Source organism: Piliocolobus tephrosceles, chromosome 1 (genome assembly GCF_002776525.5).
Source record: "Piliocolobus tephrosceles isolate RC106 chromosome 1, ASM277652v3, whole genome shotgun sequence".
In the NCBI taxonomy this organism is placed as follows: domain Eukaryota; kingdom Metazoa; phylum Chordata; class Mammalia; order Primates; family Cercopithecidae; genus Piliocolobus; species Piliocolobus tephrosceles.
The window spans coordinates 64,169,478-64,194,252 of NC_045434.1; the positions used below are offsets into that span (position 1 = coordinate 64,169,478).

Here is a 24,775-nt window from a genome sequence, read left to right on the forward strand (position 1 = left end):
CTCTCTCCTCTGTTCTCTCTCGAAAGCATGGTACATATTACGTTTAAACTGAAGTTCTATTTCCCTGCCCAAGTCTTCTCTGACTATACTGCTTTCATCCCTAAACTCCTGCAGCATTCACTTTTCCTAGCACCATTTTGATATGCACAAATCTTATTATAATTTTTCCTTTACATACATGTTCTGAATCTTATTATTTTTATGAATTAGTTTCAAGGTTAGCATTTGTCTTCTACACCATTTGCATTCAAAGCTCTTGTATACTACCAATTACTTAATAGGCATTTATAAGCATCTCTTGTTGATAATGCTGAATTTAGAAAAATGATACTTTGATTTCTTTAAAATATAATCTTTAACATGTTTTGTTCTTATTTGTAAAAATGTTTTACTAGTTGTATTTATTTAAAAGATGTTGGAATTGTTTTTTAAGAAATTTATTGTCCAGCACCACCACAAATTGACAATGGAATAATTCAAGGGGAACGTGAACATTATGGATATAGACAGTCTATAACGTATTTATGTAATAGAGGATTCACCATGATTGGAGAGCACTCTATTTATTGTACTGTGAATGATGATGAAGGAGAGTGGAGTGGCCCACCACCTGAATGTAGAGGTAATCACTTTGGATAGTTATATTTTTGCTTTATTCTTACCCTTAGGTCTACATGTGGGTTGCAGACATTCTATGAACCCCCTAAGAAAAAAATGTAAAATGTTTACATAAACATATTTGTATTTTTCTGTGGGACACAATTTTTCTAAAGCTTCTCAGAAAGGTCTATGGCTTGTATACACACACACACATACACACACATTATGATGTGTATATATAAAATAGGCCTCATATTTTTGGTGAATTTGCTTAAATTTGCTGTTTTATACTATGTTGCTTTCAGTAAGTTAATACAGGTACTTTGTTTATACAAAGAGGATATAAAGTGGTTTATTGGAGGGAGAATCTTAGATTAAAGGCTCTAGATAGTGACCATACATGTTGCAACAACTGAGAAACTCTTGCCATCTGTTGACTTCCCTGAATTAACATTCAATTCTTTTCTGCCTCCAGAATTTCTGTTATTATCCATTCTCCTTCATCCTTCTAGACTTTTTCTTTCAATGTCTTTTTATACCCAGAAGGTACTCTCAGAATCCTTAAAACTGCTCTTTAAATATATTTTAAAAGAAATATTTAGAAGATCAGTGAAACTGGACTAAACATTGCCTAGTATCAATAGATGGCATTTAAGTAGTGGTGAATACCAACATGACTCAAGCATTTGAGTATTTACTTTTATAATTAAAATTGAAATTTTATTAGTATGAATTTTTAAAATTCCTTATTAAAAATATTTTTATTATAAGTATTATATAGACATAATGACATAATATTAAAGCCATGGAGATGAGTACAAAATGGGAAGTGAAAGCCTCTTCTCTATCACTAGTCCTACTCTGAGAGGTAACCATTTTTACAAATTCTTTTGTTTTATTCTAGAATATAAATAAACATACAAATATTTTTTATTTATTATACCAATGGTGTGGGTATTCATTTATCTAACCAGTCCTTTATTGATGGCAATTTAGGTTTCTTGTTCTAGTTTGTTTTTTTTAATGAACTATTATTACAAATGATGCTATAAGAAATATTCTTGTACATCTGTCACTGCACATGTATGCAAGTACATTTGTACAATAAATTCCTTGCAGTATAATTATTTGTAACAAAGGTATGTGAATTACATTTTTCATACCCATTAGTAACGTTGCTTTTTAAAAGACTGTACCAATTTAATCTCCCACTAATATTACATCATTGTGGTGTTTGCACCTTTAATGATAATGATTGTTAGGGAGATTTGACAATGTAAATGGTAAAAATTTTTATTATTTGAATTCATTTAGTTATGAAGTAAATTTAGTGTGTGTGCTTTTTTAATTTGGCCATTTGATCTAGTTCATATTAATTTTTCCAATTTTATTAAATGATCAGTTATTTAGAGCTTAAAAACCATATAGAAGTACCCAAGTAGGTCATGGCAGGCTAATACTTCCATTAAAACAACTATAAAATCTGAATAGATTACCAAAAGTTTATATTTTTTAAGGCATAAGATATAGCTGTGGAAGTAACAAGGTCTGAATGAACTAAAATTCCTGGGGGCTGGTGGTGAAGGCAACCCATTCTGACGTAAGCCAGTTTTCCCTAGGGACATTTGCTGATTCTGAACCTGGACTAAGGATTCACCTTGACCCAGACAAAAGACCACTTCCAGGAAAGAGAAATCAGCAAAGCTTTAATGGTTATGGAGGGATAGGGTAATACACTGGAAATTGAGGCCCTCAAATGCAGAACCAGTTTTTTCTAAAGGACATTTGCTAATTTTGGGGCTGCATGTGAGAGGCTGGGAAGCTTGACCCACAGCTTCTAAAGTACAAAATGAAATCTTTCAGAACCTGATAGTATTTGGATGGCATATACCCACCAGAGGAACAGGCTTTTATCTAGCATACCATAGGTCTCCCCCTTAGCACGTCTGTGTTCATTTTGAAACTGTGTAGGGAAGGACATTCGATGGCTGGGAGAACTCTGAAAGATAGACCTGGATCTCGTGCCATCTTCCAAAGGTGAAACAACAAAAATCTGCCAGGCTTTCAATCAGAAGCCCAAAAGGGCCCCTCCCAAGGAACAGAGGCAAGAGCAGAAATAGATGGAGTCTTACCGAAACTGAAACCCAGCTCAATTCCTAATAGGTTGAAGATATGATTACCTCAATGTAGTCTGCTTATCAGAAAGGCATATCGTATCATCCAGATGTTTTATATAGAATGTTTGGCATACAACAAAAGACTGTTAGATATGGAAGGAAGCAAGAAAATATGACCAAATCAAGAGAAAACAAAACCAAATAAAGAATATCCAGATAATTGAGTTAGCAAATGAAGAACTTAAAATAACTGATGAACAAGTTTAAGATGATAAAAGAGAACTTCAACTGGAATCTGTAAAAATGGAGTAAAATGAATATTCTACAACTGGAAAATATCTGAAATTAAGAACACAATAGATAGGTTTAGCTATTCAAACAGAGCAGGAAACAGTATTAGGAACTGAAAGATCAGTTAAAAATACCCAAACTGATGCACAAAGAGAAAAAGCAAAAACAAACCAAAAAAAACTTCAAAGAACCAGCAATAAAACTGATCACCACTCAGCAAAAAAATGATGCAGGCCAAAGGATAATAAGAAGAAATCTTTAAAATACTGTAAGAAAATTACTGTTCACCTAGAATTCTATACCCAACTAATACAACATTCAAAACCGAATGCAAAATAGAGATGTATTCAGACAAAAACCAAGAAAACTTTGCACTAGCAGACCAAACATGCACAGAATGAGAAACTAAAGGAAATTCTTCAAGTAGAATGAAAATAATCCCAGGTAAAACATGAAAATACAAGAGGAAATGAACACTGACAAGGATAAATGAATACTGAGTTTATGAACAGTGAATGTAATGTCCTGTGGGGTCTGAATTATACATAGAATACAAATGCACAATAACAACGCAAAAGGCAGAAAGAGGTAAATTCACGTGAAGGTTACACAGTTCTAGCAGTACTGAAAGGTGGTAAAAGTGATAGTTCGCATAACTGACTTATAGTCTAATAAATATTGTGATCCTCTAGGGTTGCTACAAATGAATGACAGAAGAATACATAAATCACAAGCTAATAAAAGAATAATAATGGATATTTAATCCAAAAGAGAACGAGAGAGAGAAGCAGAAAGGAACATAGAATAGATGGGAGAAATAGAAAACTAATAAGGTCGTTGATATAGACCCAAGTATGTCAGTAATTACATTAAGTGCAATTTGACCAAGATCGTCAGACTTAAAAAAGATTTTTAAAAAACCTAGTTCTTTACTATTTACAAGAGACACAGTTTAATCAAAAGAACACAGAATAGTTGGAAGGATGGAAAAATATACCATGCAAACATTAACCCTTCAAAATAAGCTGACACAGTTATATTAATATCAATGTCTATTTTAAGATGAAACAGTTCATAATGATAAGGAGGCTAATTCAACAGTAATATATCACAATCTGGAATCTATATGTGCTTGATAAAATAGCTTCAATATATATGTAGCAAAAATGGACAGAAAAAATAGACAAATACACACTCATAGTTGGAAAATTCCACACCTGTCTCAATAGCTAATAGGATAAGCAACCAAAAATCAGTGAGACTAAAGAGCTGAGCAACAATTAAACATATATACATATGAGATATTAAACATATATACATATGAGATACATAGGACCGATGACAAGTATTTTTTTTCAAGTGCACATGGGATATTTACCAAAATTGACCCTATGCTGGGCTCTAAACTACAATACATTGCAAAAGATTGAAGTTATTCAGAGCATACCTTCTAGCCACAGTGGAATTAAACTAGATGTCAGTAACAAAAAGATAATAACTAAAAAATTAACTTCTAGCAAATTTAAACTCTAAGTTAGTGTATACATTCTCTGGATCAAAACTGAGAACTAACTTGATAGAACAAAGAATAATTTAGAATAATTTTTATATAGGAGGGTCTCAGAATGAAAATTTCATAAAAAAAACTTTACTTATCTTAATAATGATTATCATTGAGTGCCTGCTAAATGCTGTGTTACTTGCTAGGCGTTTTACTCAATTTATCCCTTATAGCAGCCTGTGAGATAGGTTAGGAGGCAGAAAAAAAGACTGATACCATCTGAGTTCCTAGGGCATCCCGTGTGTGATGGGGCTGGCAGCAGTCATCCTGGATGATGTAATCTCTTGCTTCAGGGACAGACACTGGGAAATAGCTTACTCAATTATTTCCCTTAATCCTTACTCAATAATAATTACTCAATCTGTTCTGCTTTTATCCTCATTTTACAGATGAGGAAACTATAGCTTAGAAGGGTTAGAGGGACTTGCTAGAGGTCACTAGTACGTGGTGAAATCAGGCTTCAGCACTACCCAATGCTGCCTCAACAGGAACTTTGTATAAATGACCCAATGGCAGATGGGCTCTGAAGACCCAAAAAGTTGCTCTGCTGTTAGATTTATGCCTCTCAGAATATGATCTTACGAAAGTTTCACGTGACTTGTTATCTAGTCTGAAATCTAAAGAGGAACTAGTGTATGGAAAGTTGGTAACCAGCACAAGAGAATTAAAAGGAGTTATTTTTACTCAGACTCAAGTATCACTTTAAATAAGAAGTGAAACAAAACAAGTTCTCAAGCTCATTAAGGTTAAGTGATAGAAAAGACTGTGATTGTCTCTGTTGGCTTAGTTGTTCTAGAACAACATCATGTTGTTCTTTAGTATTAGCACAGAAGATAATTTGGGAGAGAAAATAGAGATGTGCCACAGAATAAGATCACTAATGACTCTAACTTTGATTTATTTCACAAAAAGCAGCTTAAGCACCTCAGTATAGTTTTGTATATGTCTTCTTAATCACCCGTAGGTATGATTTATATCAAAGCAAGAGCGACTTAGAACTTCAGCTCCTTGAGAAATACACAATAAGACTTGGTTTCCTGAAAGTCATACCTAGGTGTTTGTGGAGGAGAGAGAGGATAGCCACAGAGCAAGCAATGACTAAGAATCTTAACATGGCCAGCAATATTCAGCTAACTTGTTTCTTAACCTTTCCTTTCACAGCAAACTCTCTAGCTTCCAAGGCCCCACCAACAGTTCAGAAACCTACCACAGTAAATGTTCGAACTACAGAAGTCTCACCAACTTCTCAGAAAACCACAACACAAACCACCACACCAAATGCTCAAGGTACAAAAACTCCATCAATTCTTTAAAAACACACCACAGAAAATGTTTCAGCTACAAGAACCCCACCAACTCCTCAGAAACCCACCACAGTAAATGTCCCAGCTACAATAGTCACACCAACACCTCAGAAACCCACCACAATAAATGTTCCAGCTACAGGAGTTTCATCAATACCTCAAGAATACACCACAGTAAATGTTGCAGCTACAGGAGTCTTATCAACACCTCAAAGACATACCACAGTAAATGTTTCAGCTACAGGAGTCCCATCAACACCTCAAAAAAACACCACTGTAAATGTTTCACGTATAGAAGTTTCACTAGCTCCTCAGAAACCTACCACAGTAAATGTTTCAGCTACATTAACCCCACCAACTCTTCAGAAACCCACCAGAGCAAATGATTCAGCCATCAAAGCCCCAGCAGCAGCTCAGACATCTTTCATATCAAAAACCCTATCCACAAAGACCCCTCCTGCAGCTCAGAATCCCACAATGACAAATTCTTCTGCTACACAGGCCACACTAACAGCCCAAAGATTCACCACAGTGAAAGTTGCATTTACGCAGTCTTCTAGCAACACGAAAGTCCACCAATGTACATTCCCCAATGACTAATGGTCTCAAGAGTACACAAAGATTCCCTTCTGCTCATATTACAGCAACACGGAGTACACCTGCTTCCAGGACAACCAAGCATTTTCGTGAAACAACCCCAGATAAAGGAAGTGGAACCAGTTCAGGTCAGTTGACACTGTTCAGGTTTACTGAGTGTGGATCTAATGTGCTATGGTGGAAATAGGAACTTGACCAAGATTGCAGGATTAAATGGTCTCTAATTTATTGTAGCCAGGGTTTTTTCATACTAATACTTTTTTCTTTATTTGGAAGCAGACTTGGATTATACTAGGGCACATCTTTAAAAAAAGAAACATTTACAATAATAGAGAAAAAGACTGTGGCCCCATAAAAAAAAAATGCTAAATTAAAATTGGTAAAAAAAGAAATTCTGTTTTCTGTAGTAGTTTTAGGGAGTCAACGAATTCGTCAAGACCCCTTCAAAGAACCAAATAAATACTGTCTGTAAGGTTGAGTCCTGGGTCTGGTTCATTGATAGAGACCCATCCCTCAAAGCTTGCTAAGGAATCTTTCCGGATTCCCTAGAGTTGCAGATGTGGTAAAGCATCTCAATAGTGTCGTCTAAGTAATTGAAAATACAGAGATCCTTTCAAATAATTCGTATTACTTCAAGCTCTATAAACGATAGGTTCTCAGTGACACCAAGTAATTGTGTTTTATCTGTATCGTTTTACCCATTATGACCATATTTTCAGAATGATTTTATGTATTTCATAATTGTTACCTTGAAGCCTATTTTGCCAGCACCTGGATATTTTTAAGAATTTAAACGTTACGGATATTATTGTTAAAGTTCCCTTAATACATTTCGCCAGCCCATTTTTCTCCCTCTAAGGCAATTACTGCCCTGAAACTGATGTGCTTACTTCCTGTCTGTTTTCATTCTTATACTCCATGTATCTTTCCATAAGTAGTACATAATAATGTTTCATATTTTTAAAATAATTTACAGAAACTGTATATGTTTCATTGCCTTTTAGCACTCAGCATTGGTTTTGTGGCTTACATTGATTAATTTAGATTTACTTCACTAAGTTTAATTCTTTATGAGGTTTTTTACTTCTTTACAATTTTATGACATCTCTTGGTCTAAAATTTCTAGGTTGAATATATCCAGTTTTTAATAGGGCAAGGCAAAGAGAAAGAAGTGTCACTTATAAATTTGTTATACAACTTTATTGACATATTTTCTTCTGTAAAAAGTATAAGATAATTTAACAAATTTAAACTGAACCTAATGAGTCAATAATAATATCAGTATTTGGGATCAAATTTTACTCTTAGGTACAATTAATTTACTCTTTCAGGACCCAATATAAAATGTCATATTTAACTCTTTTTAATTGAAAAAAAATTGTAACCACCACTTACTGAGTATATACTGTAGGGGTATGTTCCATTCACCTTCTATTTGATGCCACTTGTCTGTACTACAACCTTGCAAAGTATCTTTAGATTGATTTTATCGATGAGGAATTAGAGGCTTAGAGATTAATTCATACAGTTCATATACAGTGCACAGTTTAATCCTGCACTTTTTCTGCTGAGTAATGTTGCTTGCTCTAAATGGCACTCTGAGTCAATGTGTTCACCTCACTTAGGAGAGCAGCTTATTTATTGTTATAATTTTGCTTATCTGAAAGTAAATTTATTTTTGCAATGTCTCATCCATAATCATTGAAAAATATAAACAATAAGGTGATATGGTAGTTTTGAGTTTTGATATAGTCTGTTGAAAGGGACTTAGTCTTCTTATAGTTTCTTGATAGTAGGATTGGATCAGCAATTATTTGCTGTTTACGTTTTCAAACATGTTTCTTGCCCTCAAGTCTTATAACCAAATTTAAATGGCGTTTGTTTTGGTGGTCAATAATTCTTTATCATAATTTGTATTTATAGTGTTGATTCTGTTGAACAGATATAAACAGTAATGTTTACATTCTACTTGATTAAGTTAATGTGTAATTGTTTTTATAAATTTTTAATTATGGAAATTTGAATTGCTTTTGAGTTTTGTAGTGTAGTTTATTGATAGTATATGAAATTGCTAGCAAATCAATGACTTTAACAAATTTTTGTTTTTAATCCTTTTTTTTCCCTTCATCTATAGGTACTACCCATCTTCTATCTGGTAAGTTTGGCTCTCAGGCAGTTAAAAGAAATTGTTTTCACTGTGGTATATATAATCCATATTCCTGGGAGATAATATTGTCTTCTTTTTTAAAAAAAATTATCCTACAGTTTATTTTAAAACTTTTTAGTATGGAAAACTTTAAACATCACTCAAATAGGGAAAATAGTACAGTGAATCCTCATATACTCTCTTGGATTCAGCAATTTTCGACTCATGGATATCCACATTCTCCACATCCCCTCGATTATTTGGAAAATAATACCAGACATCGTATCATTTCCTTCATAAACATTTCACTAAGTAACCTTTATAAAAACATAACCACATAGCATACCTAAAAAATCCGGTAATTCCTTAATATCCGCATATATTTAGTCAGTATCCAAACTTCCCTGATTATGTTACAATTTTTTCATTGAAACATAATGTTTTATATATTTATGAGGTAAATGTGATATTTTGTTACATGCATGGACTGTGTGATTCTCAATTTGGTATTTGGGGTATTCATCACCTTGAGTATTATTTTTGTGTGTTGGAAACATTTTAGGTCCTTTCTTCTAGTGACTATTAAAAATATATTACACATTATTGCTAACTATGCTTACCCTACTCTGCTATTGAATATTAGAACGTAAACTTTCTATCTAATTGTATGCTTATACCCATCGGCCAAAGTCTCTTCATCCTCCCTCCTACTCACACACTTTTCCCAGCCTCTGGTATCTAACATTCTATTCTTTGCCTCCATGAGAACTTTTTTAGGTCTCACATGTGAGTAAGAGCATGTGATATTTGTCTTTTTTGCTTGGCCCATTTCATTTAATATATGGCCTCTAGTTCCATTCATGTTGCTGCAAATGACATGATTTTATTCTTTTTATGGCTGAATGTATTTCATTCTATATATACTAGATTTGTATTTATTTATTTATTTATTTATTTATTTATTTATTTATTTATTTTGAGACAGGGTCTCATCCTGTCACCCAGGCTGGTAAGCGGTGGTGTGATCATAGCTCACTGCAATCTCGAACTCCTGGGCTCAAGCGATCCTTCCACTTCAGCCACCCAAGTAGCTGGTACTACAGGTGTGTGCCACGACACCTGGCTAAGTTTTTGAAATTTATTTTTTGTAGAGACAGGATTTCCCTATGTTGCCCAGGCTGGTTTCGAACTCCTGGCCGTAAGCGATTCTTCCGGCCTCCCAAAACATTGCGATTATAAGTGTGAGCCACTGCACCTGGCCCCATGTTTTCTTTATCCGTTTGTACATTGATGGACACTTAAGATGATTCCATATCTTTGCTATTGTGAATAGTGCTTCAATAAATATGTGAATGCACTTATCTTTTTGATACATTGGTTTATTTTTCTTTGGATAAATACTCAGTAGTATAATTGCTAGATCATAAGATAGTTCTATTTTTTGTGTTTTCAGGAACCTCTATATTGTATTCCACAGTGGCTGTACAAATTTACATTCTCACCAACAGTATATAAGATTTCCTTTTCTTCACATCCTCACCAGCATCTGTTATTTTTTGTCTAAAAATGGTCATTCTAACTGAGGGTAAGAACTGATATCTCATTATGGTCTTGATTTGCATTTCCATGATGATTAGTGATGAGCAGTTTTTCATATACCTGCTGGCCATTTGTATGTTGTCTTTTGAGAAATGTCTGTTCATGTCTTTTGCCTACTTTTTAGTGTGATTATTTGTTTTTTGCTAGTAAGTTGAGTTCCTTGTATATTCTGGATATAGTTCCTTTACAGATGAATAGTTTATAGATATTTTCTTCCATTCAACAGGTTGTCTCTTCACTCTGTTGATTGTTTCCTTTGCTGTACACAAGCTTTTTAGTTTAATATAGTCCTATTTATCTGTTTTTGTTTTTATTGTCTATGCTTTTGAGGTCTTAGCCATTAAACCTTCGCCTAATGTCCTTTAGAGTCTTCCTGATGTTTTCTTCTAGTAATTTTATAGTTGTGGATCCTATGTTTAAGTTTTTGATACATTTTGATTTGATTTTTGAACATGGTAAAGAGCAGAGGTCCAGTTTCATTCTTCTGCATTTGGATATCCAATTTTCCCAGCACTATTTATTGAAGAAGGTATCCTTTTCCCAATGTATGTTCTTGGCACCTTTGTAAAAAATCAGTTAGCTATAAATATGTGGATTTATTTCTGGGTTCTCTGTTCTGTTCCATTATTTTGTGTGCCTGTTTTTATACCAATACCATGCTGTTTTTGGTTACTATAACCTTATATTTTGAAGTCAGGTAGTGTGATGCTGCCAGCTTTGTTTTTGCTCGGGTTTTGTTAGCTCTTTGGACTCTTTTTTGGTTCCACAATCATTTTAGGACTTTTTTTTTTTTTTTCTATTTCTGTGAAAAATGGCATTGATATCTTGATAGGGTTGTATTAAATCTTTAGATTGCTTTGGGTGGTATAGTCATTTTAACATTTCCTCTAGGTTTTCCAGTTTGTCAATGTATACTTGTTTATAATAGTCTCTGATATTTTGTATTTCTGTGGTATCAGTTGTAATGTCTCTTTTTTCATTTCTGATTTTATCTGGGGCTTCTCTCTTTTTTTTCTTGGTTAGTCCAGCAAGTAGTTTATCAGTGTTGTTTATCTTCTCAAAAAAACAAGTTTTCACTGTATTGTTTTTTAGTCTCTATTTTGTTTAGCTCTGCTCTGATTTTTCTTATTTCTTTCCTTCTGCTAATTTTGAGGTTGGTTTGTTCTTCCATCTTTAGTTCCTTAAGATGCATTGTTAGATTGTTTATTTGGAATCTTTCTACTTTTTTGATGTAATCATTTGTTGCTGTAAACATCCCTGTTAGCACTCCTTTTGCTGTGTCTGATAGGTTTTGTTACACTGTTTCCATTACTATTTTTTCAAGAAATTTTTTTTATTTCATCCTTACTTTCTCCCTTGACCTAATGGTCATTCAGAAGCCTGTTTAATTTCCATTTATTTGTATGGTTTCCAAAGTTCCTGTTGTTATTTTCTAGTTTAATTCCATTATGGTTTGAGAAGATACTTGATACAATTTTGACTTTTTCAAGTTTATTGAGACTTTTTTTTTTTTAAAGGGGTGAAAAATTTTTATTATTTTGATTGTTGCAATTGTTTCATGCACATGACATATGTCAAAACTTAGTTGTATACTGTAAATATGTGAAGTTTACTGTATGTCAATTACACATGAGCAAAGTTGCAAAAAAATTACTTGGGAGGTAAGAGAAATTAATGTATGTTATAAAAACACGGAGAAAACCACAGCAATGACCAGCAAAAATAAGTTATTAAAATGATAACATGAATAATCAACCCCAGGAAATAATGGATTCCCTAAAGTGTTTCCAGTGGAGTTTTAAATAACTAATTTTCTTTGTTTGTTTGTTTGTTTTTAAAGAATTTTAATTACATTATTTAATATTTGTGAGCACATAATTGTATATATTTGGGGTATAAGGGATTTTTTTTTTTTTTTTATACTTTAAGTTCTAGGGTACATGTGCATAACGTGCAGGTTTGTTACATATGTATACATGTGCCATGTTGGTGTGCTGCACCCATCAACTCGTCAGCACCCATCAATTCATCATTTATATCAGGTATAACTCCCAATGCAATCCCTCCCCCCTCCCCCCTCCCCATGATAGGCCCCATTGTGTGATGTTCCCCTTCCCAAGTCCAAGTGAGCTCATTGTTCAGTTCCCACCTATGAGTGAGAACATGCGGTGTTTGGTTTTCTCTTCTTGTGATAGTTTGCTAAGAATGATGTTTCCAGCTGCATCCATGTCCCTACAAAGGACGCAAACTCATCCTTTTTTATGGCTGCATAGTATTCCATGGTGTATATGTGCCACATTTTCTTAATCCAGTCTGTCACTGATGGACATTTGGGTTGATTCCAAGTCTTTGCTATTGTGAATAGTGCTGCAATAAACATACGTGTGCACGTGTCTTTGTAGTAGCATAATTTATAATCCTTTGGGTATATACCCAGTAGTGGGATGGCTGGCTCATATGGTACATCTAGTTCTAGATCCTTGAGGAATTGCCATACTGTTTTCCATAATGGTTGAACTAGTTTACAATCCCACCAACAGTGTAAAAGTGTTCCTATTTCTCCACATCCTCTCCAACACCTGTTGTTTCCTGATTTTTTAATGATTGCCATTCTAACTGGTGTGAGATGGTATCTCATTGTGGTTTTGATTTGCATTTCTCTGATGGCCAGTGATGATGAGCATTTTTTCATGTGTCTGTTGGCTGTATGAATGTCTTCTTTTGAGAAATGTCTGTTCATATCCTTTGCCCACTTTTTGATGGGGTTGTTTGTTTTTTTCTTGTATATTTGTTTGAGTTCTTTGTAGATTCTGGAAATTAGCCCTTTGTCAGATGAGTAGATTGCAAAAATTTTCTCCCATTCTGTAGGTTTGGTATCCTAACATATGTTCTATTCTGGAGATTGTTTCATGTGCCATTGAGAAAATTCTGTGGCTATTGGGTGAACTCTTCTGTTAGTGTCTGTTAGGTCCATTTGGTCTAATGTGCAATTTAAATTCAATGTTTCTTTGTTAATTATTTGTCCAGATGAGCTAATGCTGACGGTGGGATGTTGAAGTTCTTCACAATTATTTTATTGGAGTCTATCCCTTTAGATCAGACGATATTTGCTTAATATGTTTGGGTGCTCCAGGATTGGGTGCATACATGTTTAGAACTGTTATATCCTCTTGTTGAATTGATCTCTTTGTCAATTATGTAATGACCTTCTTTGTCTGTTTTTACTGTTTTTTTTCCTAAAGTCTGTTTTATCTGATATAAGTGCAGCTACTCCTGTTTGTTTTTGGTTTGTGTTAGCATGGAGTATCTTTTTCCATCTCTTTACTTTCAGTCACAATGTGTTTTCACAGATGAGATGAATTTCTTGAAAGAAACGTAGTTGGGTTGTGTTTTGCATCCATTCAACCAGTATACATTTTTTAAGAGGAAAGTTTAATCTGTTTACATTCAGGGTTATTGATATGTGAGGGATTATTCCCATCATCTTATTAATTGATTTGTGGATGTTTTGTTCTTTTTGTTCTCTCTTATTGTAATATAGAGTTTTTCTTTCATAACATTTTAGTCTTTTCTTTGTGTTTTTGTTCTACAGGGGTTTTTAAAATTTCTGTGTGTTTTCATGATTGTAGATATCATTCTTTCTCTTCTGGGTATAGCACTCCCTTAAGCATTTCTTGTAAGCCATCTCATGGTGATGGATTCCATCAGCTTTCTTTTGTCTGGGAAAGACATTGTTGCTCCTTTATTTATGAAGGATAACTTTCCTAATCCTTGGCTGGTAGTCTTTTTCTTTCAGCTCTTTGAGTATATCATCCTGTTCTCTCCTGGCCTGTAAGGTTTCTGCTGAGAAATCCATTGTTAGTCTGATGGGGTTTCTTTATAGGTGACTAGATGCTTTTCCCTTGCTGTTTTTAGAACTCTTTGTCTTTGACTTTTGACAGTTTGACTATAATTTGCCATGGAGAAAACCTTTTTTTTTCTTTCTTTCTTTTTTTTTTCTTTTGAGACAGAGTCTCATTCTGTCACTCAGCCTGGAGTACAGTGGCGCAATCTCAGCTCACTGCAACCTCTGCCTCCCAAGTTCAAGCGATTCTCCCACCTCAGCCTCCTGAGTAGTAGCTGGGATTAGAGGTGTGTGTTACCATGCCTGGCTAATTTTTGTATTTTTAATAGAGACAGGGTTTCACCATGTTAGCCAGTCTGGTCTCAAACTCCTGACCTCAGGTGATCCGCCTGCCTCAGCCTCCAAAGTGCTGGGATTACAGGCATGAGCCACCGTGCTGGGCCAGAGAAGACCTTTTAAAATTGTATCTACTTGTTGATCTCTGAGCCTCCTGTGTCAGGATGTCTAAATTTCTTGTTAGACTTGAGAAATTTTCCTCTGTCGTTTTAGTAATAGATTTTCTAATCCTTTCATTTTCTCTTCACCTTCTGAGACTCCTAAAATTTGAATAGTTGGGCACTTTAGGGTGTCCCATATGTCATGTAAACTTTGCACATTTTTTAATTATTTTTTCCTTATTCTTATCTGACTGTGTTATTTCAAAAGACCTGTCTTCAAGTTCTGAGATTCTTTCTTCTGCTTGATCTAGCCTATTATTGATGCTTTCAAGTATATTATGTATTTAATATTTCATGAAGTATATTATGTATTTCATCAGTCAATTCTTTATTTCCGGAAGTTGTTTGGTTCTTTTATATGTATAATTTTTGGTAAACATCTCATTAATATCCTGAATTGTTTTTCTGATTTCTTTGTATTTTTTTAAAACAAATTTTAAAATTTGTATCTCACCTCCCTAAGCTTTTTTAATATCACAACTTTGAATTCTTTTCCCAGAATTTTGTAAATTTACTTTTGATTGGGATCTGTTGCTGGAGAATTATTGTATTCCTTTGGTGGTATCATATTTTCTTGGTTTTTCATGTTTCCTGCCTCCTGAAGTTGATATATGTGCATCTGATGCGATATTTGTGGTTTCTAATTTTTTGAATTTGCTTTTGTAGGGGAGGACTTTTCCTGAAGATGTATTTATGGTGTCTGTTAGGTGGGGCACTTTGGCTTTGATTCTGGGTGCATGCAGTAGTGTAGTTTCTGTATGACCTTCAGCTGTAAATAGCATCAGTGGTATCTGTCATTTCCTCAGTGCCTTAGGATGCAGTTACTAGTGGAGATTTGCTAGGGAATAGGATGCCATGTGGGCCAGTCTTCAGACCCAAGTGTTGGCAGTGGTGGGCTGAGTTTGCCTGTCCTTGGGCCCAGGATGATATTGCTGGCACCAGTGTTAGCAAGCCCAATCAGGCCAGGTATTGGTGGGTCTCTAGGTGGGTTTCCAGGTGGCTCACTTGGGTGCCAGAAATGATAGGTGACCTGGTTCTCAGGCTACTTGGCAGCAAGTGGGGGCATGGGTGATGGCAGTAGTAGTGGTGGGACAACCCTGTGGGACACAAGCAGTCTGTGCCAGTGTTGCCTGTGGCTGCGGTGATTGGGCGGGTCAGTTTCCAGGTCTGCAGGTGGCTTGCCAGCTGTGATGTTAGTGGCAGGTTGAGTGGGCCTGACTTCAGACCCCAGGATGAGTGCTCAGCTGCCAATGGTGGTGTACTGGCTGAGCATCTAGGCACCTAGATGGCAGGCTTGGGTACTGAGAGAATGAGGCTGGGCCAGGGGGACTTGTCCTCAGGCCTCCCTGTGGTGCGTGTGAGTGCTGGCTGTGGTAGGACGGGGTAGAGTATTCCTCGGCCACTGGTGGAATGCTTAGGTGAGGACAGTGTGGCTGTGCTGTGGACCAGCTACTTGGGAGAGCAGAATTGTTTTCAGTTGGGAGCAGCCACAGAAAGGTGGCTGGGGCACATGCAGTTTGCTCATGCCTCAGCCCAAAGCAGCCAGCAGCAGCCATAGCTTCATGCATTGGAATTTATCCTCAAGGAATCAAAAAATGCCTGGCTGCTCCTCTATTGGGAGTGCCAGGTTGCTGCCAGTGGCTCCTACTTTGGCTCAGGCAACAGTGGCCCCAAAGCAAGATGCAGTCTGGGAGGGACTGGGCTCTCAAAATAGTGTTGTGCTGTGGCTGCTTAGGACTCAGGGGTTTGTAGTACTCAGTGTGAACTTACTCTCTGGAGTAATGCCATCACACTGTCTCCAGGCAGCTTCCTATGTTATATCTAGGGCCTATGAGAATCAAGGGACTCCTGTAGGGAGTCCCATTTTACCCATTGTGGGAGTCTTCAGAGGGAATGTGGACTGGTGGGGTTCTCTCATGTACTCTTTTCCTGCATTAGGGAGTCTCTCCAGGCTCCCAGGCAATCTCAGCCAAACAGGCTGCCTTGCTTCTGTCTCCTTCCTTGCTTTGGTGCATCCTGTCACTTGTTTGTTAAATTCTAGTGTTCTGTCTTTGATGATCTCTTCAAAATGTGATTATGTAATCACTACTTAGGTTTCTCTCCATGGAAGAGGAGAGGACCAGAGGCATCTAGTCAGACATCTTGAAGCCACTCCCCCTGATATTGTCTTAGGAAAACAATCAACATGTAGTGTTCGTGGATACCAAAGGGAAAATGGGTAAACACATTTTTTTCTTCCACCTTTTATTTTAGGTTTGGGAGGTACAGGTGAAGGTTTGTTACATGGGTAAATTGTGTGTCATTGGGGTTGAGTGTACATGTAATTTCATCACCCAGGTAGTGAGCTTAGTGCCCAACAGGTAGTTTGGTGATTCTCACCCTCCTTCCACCTTCCATTCTCAAATAAGCCCCGGTGGCTGTTGTTCCCTTCTTTGCATCCATGTGTACTCAGTGTTTGGTTCCCACTTATAGGTGAGAAGATGTAGTATTTGGTTTTCTGTTCCTGCATTAATTCACTTAGGATAATGGTTTCCAGCTGCATCCACATTACTGCAAAGGACATGATTTCATTCCTTTCTATGGTTGTGTAATATTCCATGGTGTATATATACCACATTTTCTTTATCCAGTCCATCACTGATTTGCATCTAGGTTGATTCTATGTTATTGTGAAAAGTGCTGATGAACATACACATGAATGTGTCTTTATGGTAGAATGATTTATGTTGATTTGGGTATATACCCAATAATGAGATTGCTAGGTCACATGGTAGTGCTGAGTTCTTTGAAAAATCTCCAAACTGCTTTCCACAGAGGCTGAAACTAATTTACATTCCCACCAGCAATGTGTACATGTTCTCTTTTTTCCACAACCTTACCAACATTTGTTATTTTTTCACTTTTTAATAATAGGCATTCTGTCTGCTATGAGATGGTATCTCATTGTAGTTTTGATTGCATTTCTCTAATGATTAGTGATGTTGAGCATTTTTTTCATATGCTTGTTGGCCTTACATATGTCTTCTTTTGAGAAGTCTCTGTTTATGTCCTTTGCCCATTTTTTAATGGGTTGGTTTGATTTTTGTTTGTTTATTTGTTTAAGTTCCTTAGAGATTTTGAATATTAGAACTTTGTTAGATGCATAGTTTGCAAATGTTTTCTCCTTTTCTGTAGGTTTTCTGTTTTCTCTGTTGATGTATTTTTTTTTTTTTTTTTTTTTTTGCCATGCAGAAGCACTTTAGTTTAATTATGTCCCACTTGTCAATTTTTGTTTTTGTTGCAATTACTTTTGGAGACCTCATCATGAAATATTTACTAACACCTATATCAGAATGGTATTTCCTAGGTTTTCTCCTAGAGTTTTTATACTTTTACATTTTAGGTTTAAGTCTTTAATCCATATTGAGTTGATTTTTGTATATGGTGAAAGGTAGGGGTCCATTTTCAATCTTCTGCACGTGGCCAGCCAGTTATAGCATTTATTGAATAGGAAATCCATTCCCCATTGCTTGTTATTGTCAACTTTGTCAAAGATCAGATGGTTGTAGGGGTATGGCTTTATATCTGGGTTTTCTAACCTCTTCCTTTGGTCTATGTGTCTATTTTTGTACCAGTACCATGCTCTTTTGGTTACTGTAGCCTTATAATATAGTTTGAAATCAGGTAGTGTGATGCTTCCAGCTTTGTTCTGTTTACTTAGGATTGCTTTGGCTATTTGGGTTCTTTTTTAATTCCATATGAATTTTAAAATATATATTTTTTAGTTCTCTGAAAGATATCATTGGTAGTTTGACAGGAATAGCATTGGATCTATAAATTACTTTGGGCAGTGTGGCCCTTTTTAAAAATTTTTTATTATTATTATAATTTTTTTGAGACAGAGTCTCACTCTGTCACTCAGGCTGGAGTGCAGTGGCATGATCTTGGCTCACTGCAACCTCCGTCTCCTGGGTTCAAGCGATTCTCTTGCGTCAGCCTCCCAAGTAGCTATGATTACAGGTGCACACCACCACACCCAGCTAATTTTTGTATTTTTAGTAGCAATGAGGTTTCACTATGTTGACCAAGCTGGTCTCAAACTCCTGACCTCAAGTGATCCACTTGCCTCAACCTTGCAAAGTGCTGGGATTACAGGCATGAACCGCCATGCCCAGCAGTATGGCCCTTTTAAAAATATTGTTTCTTCCTATGCATGAGCATGGAATATTTTTCCGTTTGTTTATGTTGTCTCTGTCTTCTTTGTTTTCTATTTCTTATAGAGATCGTTCACCTCCCTGGTTAGCTGTATTCATAGGTATTTTATCCTTTTGTAGTTATTGTGAATAGGTTTGCATTCTTGATTTGGCTGTCAGCTTGACATTGTTGGTGTATAGAAATGCTTCTGATTTTTGTACCCCAAAGCTTTACTGATGTTATTTAACAGTTCTAAAAGCTTTTAGGTAGAGACTCTGGGGTATTCTAGGTTTAGAATCATATCATCTGTGAAGAGAGAGAGTTTACTTCCTATCTTCCTATATGGATGCCTTTTCTTTCCCTTGCCTGATTGCTATGGCTAGGATTTCCAGTACCATGTTGAATAGGAATGATAATAATGGACATCCTTGTCTTGTTCTGGTTTTCAAGGTGAATGCTTCCAGCTTTTGCTCATTCAGTATGACGTTGGCTGTGGGTTTTTCATAGATGGCTCTTATTATTTTGTGGTATGTTCCTTTGATGCCTAGTTTGTTGATGACTTTTAACATGAAGGGATGTTGAATTTTGTCAAAAGTGTTTTTGGCAACAATTGAGATGATCACGTGGTTTTTTGTTTGTAATTCTGTTTATGTGATGAATCACATATATTGATTTGCATGTGTTGAGCCAACCTTGCATCCCAGGAATAAAGCCTACTTGATTGTGGTACGTTAGGTATTTGATGTGCTGCTGGATTCTTTTTGCTAGTATTTTGTTGAGAATTTTTGCATTTACTTTCATCAGGGATGTTGGCCTGAAGTTTTCTTTTTTGTCATGTCTCTTTGCCAGATTTTGGTATCGGAGTGATGCCAGCCTTATAAAATGAGGTGTCCCTCTTCCTTGATTTTTGGCATAGTTTCAGTATGATTGGTACTGGCTCTTGTTTGTATGTCTGGTGGAATTTGGCTGTGAATCCATCTGGTACAGGGCTCTTTCTGGTTGGTAGGTTTTTAAAATTACTGATTCAATTTAAGAACTTGTTATTGGTCTGCTCAGGTATTTAATTTCTTCCTGGTTCAATCTTAAGAGGTTGTATTTTTCCAAGAATTTACGATTTCTTTTACATATTCTAGTTTGTGTACATAGAGGTGTTCAAAATAGTCTCTGAAGGTGTTTTGTATTTCTGTAGGATTGGCAGTAATATCCCCTTTGTCATTTGAGATTGTGTTTATTTGGATTTTCTCTCTCTTTATTAGTCTAGCTAGCTGTCAATCTTATTTATTCTTTCAGAAAACCGGCTTTTGGTTTTGTTGATCTCTTGTATTCATTTTTGCATCTCAGTTTTATTCAGTTCAGCTCTGATTTTGGTTATTTTTTTTTCTTCTGCTAGCTTTTGGGTTTGTTTCCTCTTGTTATTTCTAGATCCTCTAGAGGTGCTGTTACTTTGTTAATTTGAGATTTTTCTAACATTTTAATGTAGGTGTTTAACACTATAAACTTTCCTCTTAACGTTGTTCTGGCTGTGTCCCAGAGACTCTGGCATGTTGTATCTTTGTTTTCAATAGTTTCAAAGAATTTCTTGATTTCTGCCTTAATTTTCAGAATACCAAAAGTCATTCAGGAGTAGGTTGTTTAATTTCCATGTAATTGTATAGTTTTAAGAGATCTTCTTGGTATTGATTTATATTTTTATCATGCTGTGGCCTAAGAGTGTGGTTAGTATGATTTTGGTTTTTTAATTTGTTCAAAATTGCTTTATGGCTGAGCATGTGGTCAATCTTACAGTACGTGCTATATGCAGATGAGAAGAACGTATATCCTGTTGTTGTTAAGTGTAATGTTTTGTAGATGTCTGTTAAGTCCATTTGGTCAAGTGTCAAGTTTAGGTCATGAATATCTTTGTTAGTTTTTTGCTTTGATTATGTGTCTAATATTGTCAGTGGGGTGTTGAAGTCTCCCACTATACTGTGTGGTTATTTCCATCTCTTTATCGGTCTTTAAGAACTTATTTATGAATCTGGATGATCCAGTGTTGGATCTGAAAAGAGTAATAAAAACATTATCATTACTACCATTATTATTTATTGTGGTTATTTTATATTTTGAATGAACTTCTAAGCTAAAAGATTTATCTTGAAAGATTCCAACTGTTGGAATTCACTTTGTTTTAAATAGAAATAAAAGTGTTTCAAATGAAAGTCTGATGATTTAATGATCCCAAAAGTGATGAGTTTAACACGAGTTTTTTCTCACCTGCTCAATGGCACTCAATGAAGGTTTGAAATGCCTTTTTTTTTCCTGAAATTCTTTAAGTATTGTACCCTTTGATTTTCTAGAAAACTTTCCTTAGTGTTAGTTGGAATTCCAGCTTCTGTTAAAAAATAAAGAGGAAGTCCTTCCTTCTTAAATTGGACATATGGCAACATTTTTGGGTGTGATTTCATATTTGTAGGACATAAACCTGAAAATTATATTCATTAAATTTATTCCGTGAATGAGGTTACTCTTCTTTAAAGATAAATTAACTCTACTGCAAGAAAATTGTTTCATCAATTACACTGCAATATAAGTAAAATGATACAGATGATCTTTGAATTTTGAAGTATTTGATTTTTTTTTCCTGTTCTGCTAAGGAAGAAAGACCGACTAATGTTACAGAACTTTCCAATTTGCCTTGTAAATGAAGCGTGTGTTGTGAATTTTAAATCTGTTCTTCCATTGGCTCTGTATAAGTGTTTCCCAATTTTTTTGTGTGTCGGAGGGGCGTTAATTCTTGCTCTCTTCTCACCAAAGACCTTTTTAGACTTTTTTTTCTTGATCATCGTCCACACACATATACTGTAAATCAGTTTATGTATCACATATATATCTGCACTCTATACTTAAAAAAGGAATTTTTTTTTTTTTACTTTCATCAGGTGTCACCCCCATTGAGAATGCTTGCTTTCTGTTGGTTTTGTTTTTATTTTTTTAAAAGACAAAATCATATAGAAGAAATAACCTCTGGAGTCAAACCAGTCGGACGTTGGTTTGAATCCTGTTTTTTTCACTTAGTAATTATTCAACCCAAGTGATTAACTTAATCTCTCTGAGGCTCAATTTCCTCATTTAAGAGATAGAGATTGTGATTCCTGTGTGAAGTATTTGAAGCTTAATGTGGTTAGTGGATATGAAAACTCCAAGCACAATCCTAAAAGTTGAATAAATACTAGCTTAAGGAAGTCACTGCATGCAATCACTATTATATTCCTAAGCTGGATTTCTGATAATTTTATCACTCCCTCTGGCCACACCAAAGAGTAAAACAGTCTTTTATTCAGGTAATATTTACATGTTTTCTCTGTGGCAAGTACTGTACTGATATTTTTTTAATGTATTATTTCATATTCTTCTCACAACAATCTTATAGTGTAGCATTTATATCCCATTTTCAGCTAAGAGAACTGTAATTTTGCAAGATTTGTAACTTGCCCTTCACAGAGCTAGTAGGCAGTAAATAGAGGCAGATGACTAGTTTCTCTATTACCAGGTTTGTTTGTTTGTTTGTTTGTTTGTTTATTTTGAGAGGGGACAGGGTCTCACTCTGTCACCCAGGCTGGCGTGCAGTGGTGCAATCTCAGCTCACTGCAACCTCTGTTTCTCAGGCTCAGATGATCTTCCCAGGTACTTTAAAAGATAGAAAGATGCTCATCCTAGTGACAGACCAAGAGACTATACAATGCAAATTGGACAGTTAAGGTGCCCTGATTCCCTACAGTATTGCTTTATTCCCCTCTGTTGCCAAAGTCCTATACTGAGACATTCATAAGTCCTTCATGGGGACTAACAGATCAATTTAAAGAATAATAAATAAGAAGTCAGGAAATACTCAATGAAATATAGAAAATATTTTTTCTGTATCGCCTAACAAGTGTGTACTTATTTATCCTTTAAACTTGAATATGGCTTATATTACAGACCAGCCCAAATCTAAATGTACTTTCAAGAGTCTTGATGCTTAAGTAGGTATTTGAAATTAATAAGATGTGGTTACAGGGGTCTTTATGTCTTATTACATGCCCCTATACATGACAAACTTAAGTCCCATTATAAAGTAACATCAGTTATCTGTCTGTTATTCAGTTTTAAGTCAGATAATATAATCATATAATCTTTCTGTGATATGTTTAGCCTGGAAAAGGAAGTATGTGAATTTCCCTTATTAAAAAAATTGAAGAAATACAGAGGTACAGAAAATCCAGCGATGATGGCAAAACATTTAAAGGGTCCTGTGGATGTCTCTCTGAGGAAGCAGAATTGAAACTGCATTTACAAAATGGAAAATTTAAGATTACTCAAGCATACTGTTTTTCAAATCATGTACGAAAATCTCTTCCCAGGGTGACTTCACTTGTCCATAGACCCTGTATTCTGTTACGTTAAGTATGATATAAGCAAGAACAAAACCTTTCCACAACTTTGCTTTTTCATAGCACATGGATTGCATTTCCACTTTGTTAGCTCTGCAAGTTAGACCTTTTGAAGTGTCTAGGTCATCCCACATTTCTTCAAAAAAGATGATGTGCATCCTCTAGGTAACTGCAGTTCTTGTAGGTAGGTAGGTGGAATTCTAACTTGAGTTTTTTGGCAGTGAAGATGATACCCTATATATTAATGTAGTATCTGTCTAATGTAAATTTTGTTTGATGAATATCAGGTATTTTATGGAAAATGTTACAAACAGTTAAAATTAGGGCCTGAATCTGGGGCTAGAAGTAAGTTTTTCTCTGGCAGTAAACTGATTTATTCTTTCTTGGTCTGTTTTCTTAACTGGAAACAAGATATTAAGTGCAATTTAATACATATTTGTTAAACACTTTCTACTGTTCTACTGTTTGCCATGCACTGTGTTAATAAGGAGAGGTGATCAAATGAGATAATAGGTGGCAAACTGCTTTGCAATGTTTTCAACACTACAGAGATACAGTTCTACATGATGGAGAACCTTACTAAAATACTCCTTTTGTAGGGGAGAAAACCTTTTTCTAACATCATGTTATTTTCCTACCTAAGAGCTCTTCAGTTTAATCTTAGGAACATTGGAATCATAATTATTATTTCATTCATTATTTCATACTTTCATTTATCCCAAGTTGCATAAATCTTAATGTTGATTCACCTTTGGTTTTCTGTAGATACCAAGTGAATTTTGAGATCATAAACAGTTGCCTTTGAGCCTGAAAGTTTTGTTTCTAATTTGGGAGATCATATGCTCTTATTAATTTACTAAGAAGATACGTAGAATTTTGTTTTTCATATTTCTGTGTTTTGCCCTGGTTTTCTTTTAAACTATCAGCGTCTACACTTTCTTCTAGAACTATGTATATGTGTTGATCATTGTTCTGGGAATAGCCTTTTCATTCTGTCATGTGGATGTTCTAGATCACTCTGAATCTTCTATCTTGATTTAGCATTCAAATAAAAAATAAGATATTGAAAATGATGGAATTAGTGGGAACTGGTGACAGGAAGGGGGAAACCCAAAATTTTTTAGAAGCTGTGATTTATTTCATGGATAGTCTTTCTAAGTTAATGATACAATCCTAGGGGATCAGTTAAATAAACTTGTAAAGTGAAATACTATAAAAACTTACCTGTGGTAGAAATAGGTGTTTTTTAAATCACAATTTCCATATGGCAGTGCAATTGTACAGTGTCTCTATTTTGCTGATTTGGAGCCAAACACACTCATTAGCCACGTTAGATTCAGTTACTATTCTAGTGTCATCTGTCACTTCCTTTGTAGTACAGACCAACAGAGTTGAGTCCAAGGACACTGGACAGGGTTGATGGTGGTGGGGGTAGGGGGGTGCTGGTGAGGAAAGGGAGAACAAGGATGGTGAGAGAAAAGGGCAAATGGGTACATTTGAGAAGACAGATTGTGTAAGCTATGAAAGTGATTTGATATTGACCAACTAATTTGACCAATTATTTGCTGTTGTTCAGCTCAAAATAGTGCTTTGGATCTTAAAAGTGAATATAAATTTTTGAAATGAAATTTAATCTA

The 24,775-nt window shown here is 35.4% G+C and overlaps 1 protein-coding gene across 11 annotated transcripts in view; it reads left to right on the top strand.

Annotated features, from left to right (window-relative positions):
• Nucleotides 1-24,775, top strand: part of CD55 (CD55 molecule (Cromer blood group)) — a 62,046-nt gene that overhangs the window by 9,095 nt on the left and 28,176 nt on the right. For 4 of the 11 annotated variants that reach the window (XM_023187036.2, XM_023187040.3, XM_023187037.1 and 1 more), the window contains exons 6-9: nt 434-622; nt 5,731-5,856; nt 6,518-6,598; nt 8,605-8,625. In XM_023187036.2, coding sequence (XP_023042804.1) covers nt 434-622; nt 5,731-5,856; nt 6,518-6,598; nt 8,605-8,625 — 417 coding nt within the window. Of the gene's footprint in view, nt 1-433; nt 623-5,730; nt 5,857-6,517; nt 6,599-8,604; nt 8,626-9,597; nt 9,975-10,069; nt 10,202-24,775 lie in introns of those variants that run through there. The other 7 variants (XM_023187034.2, XR_002725341.2, XM_023187033.1 and 4 more) reach the window with 7 other exon arrangements.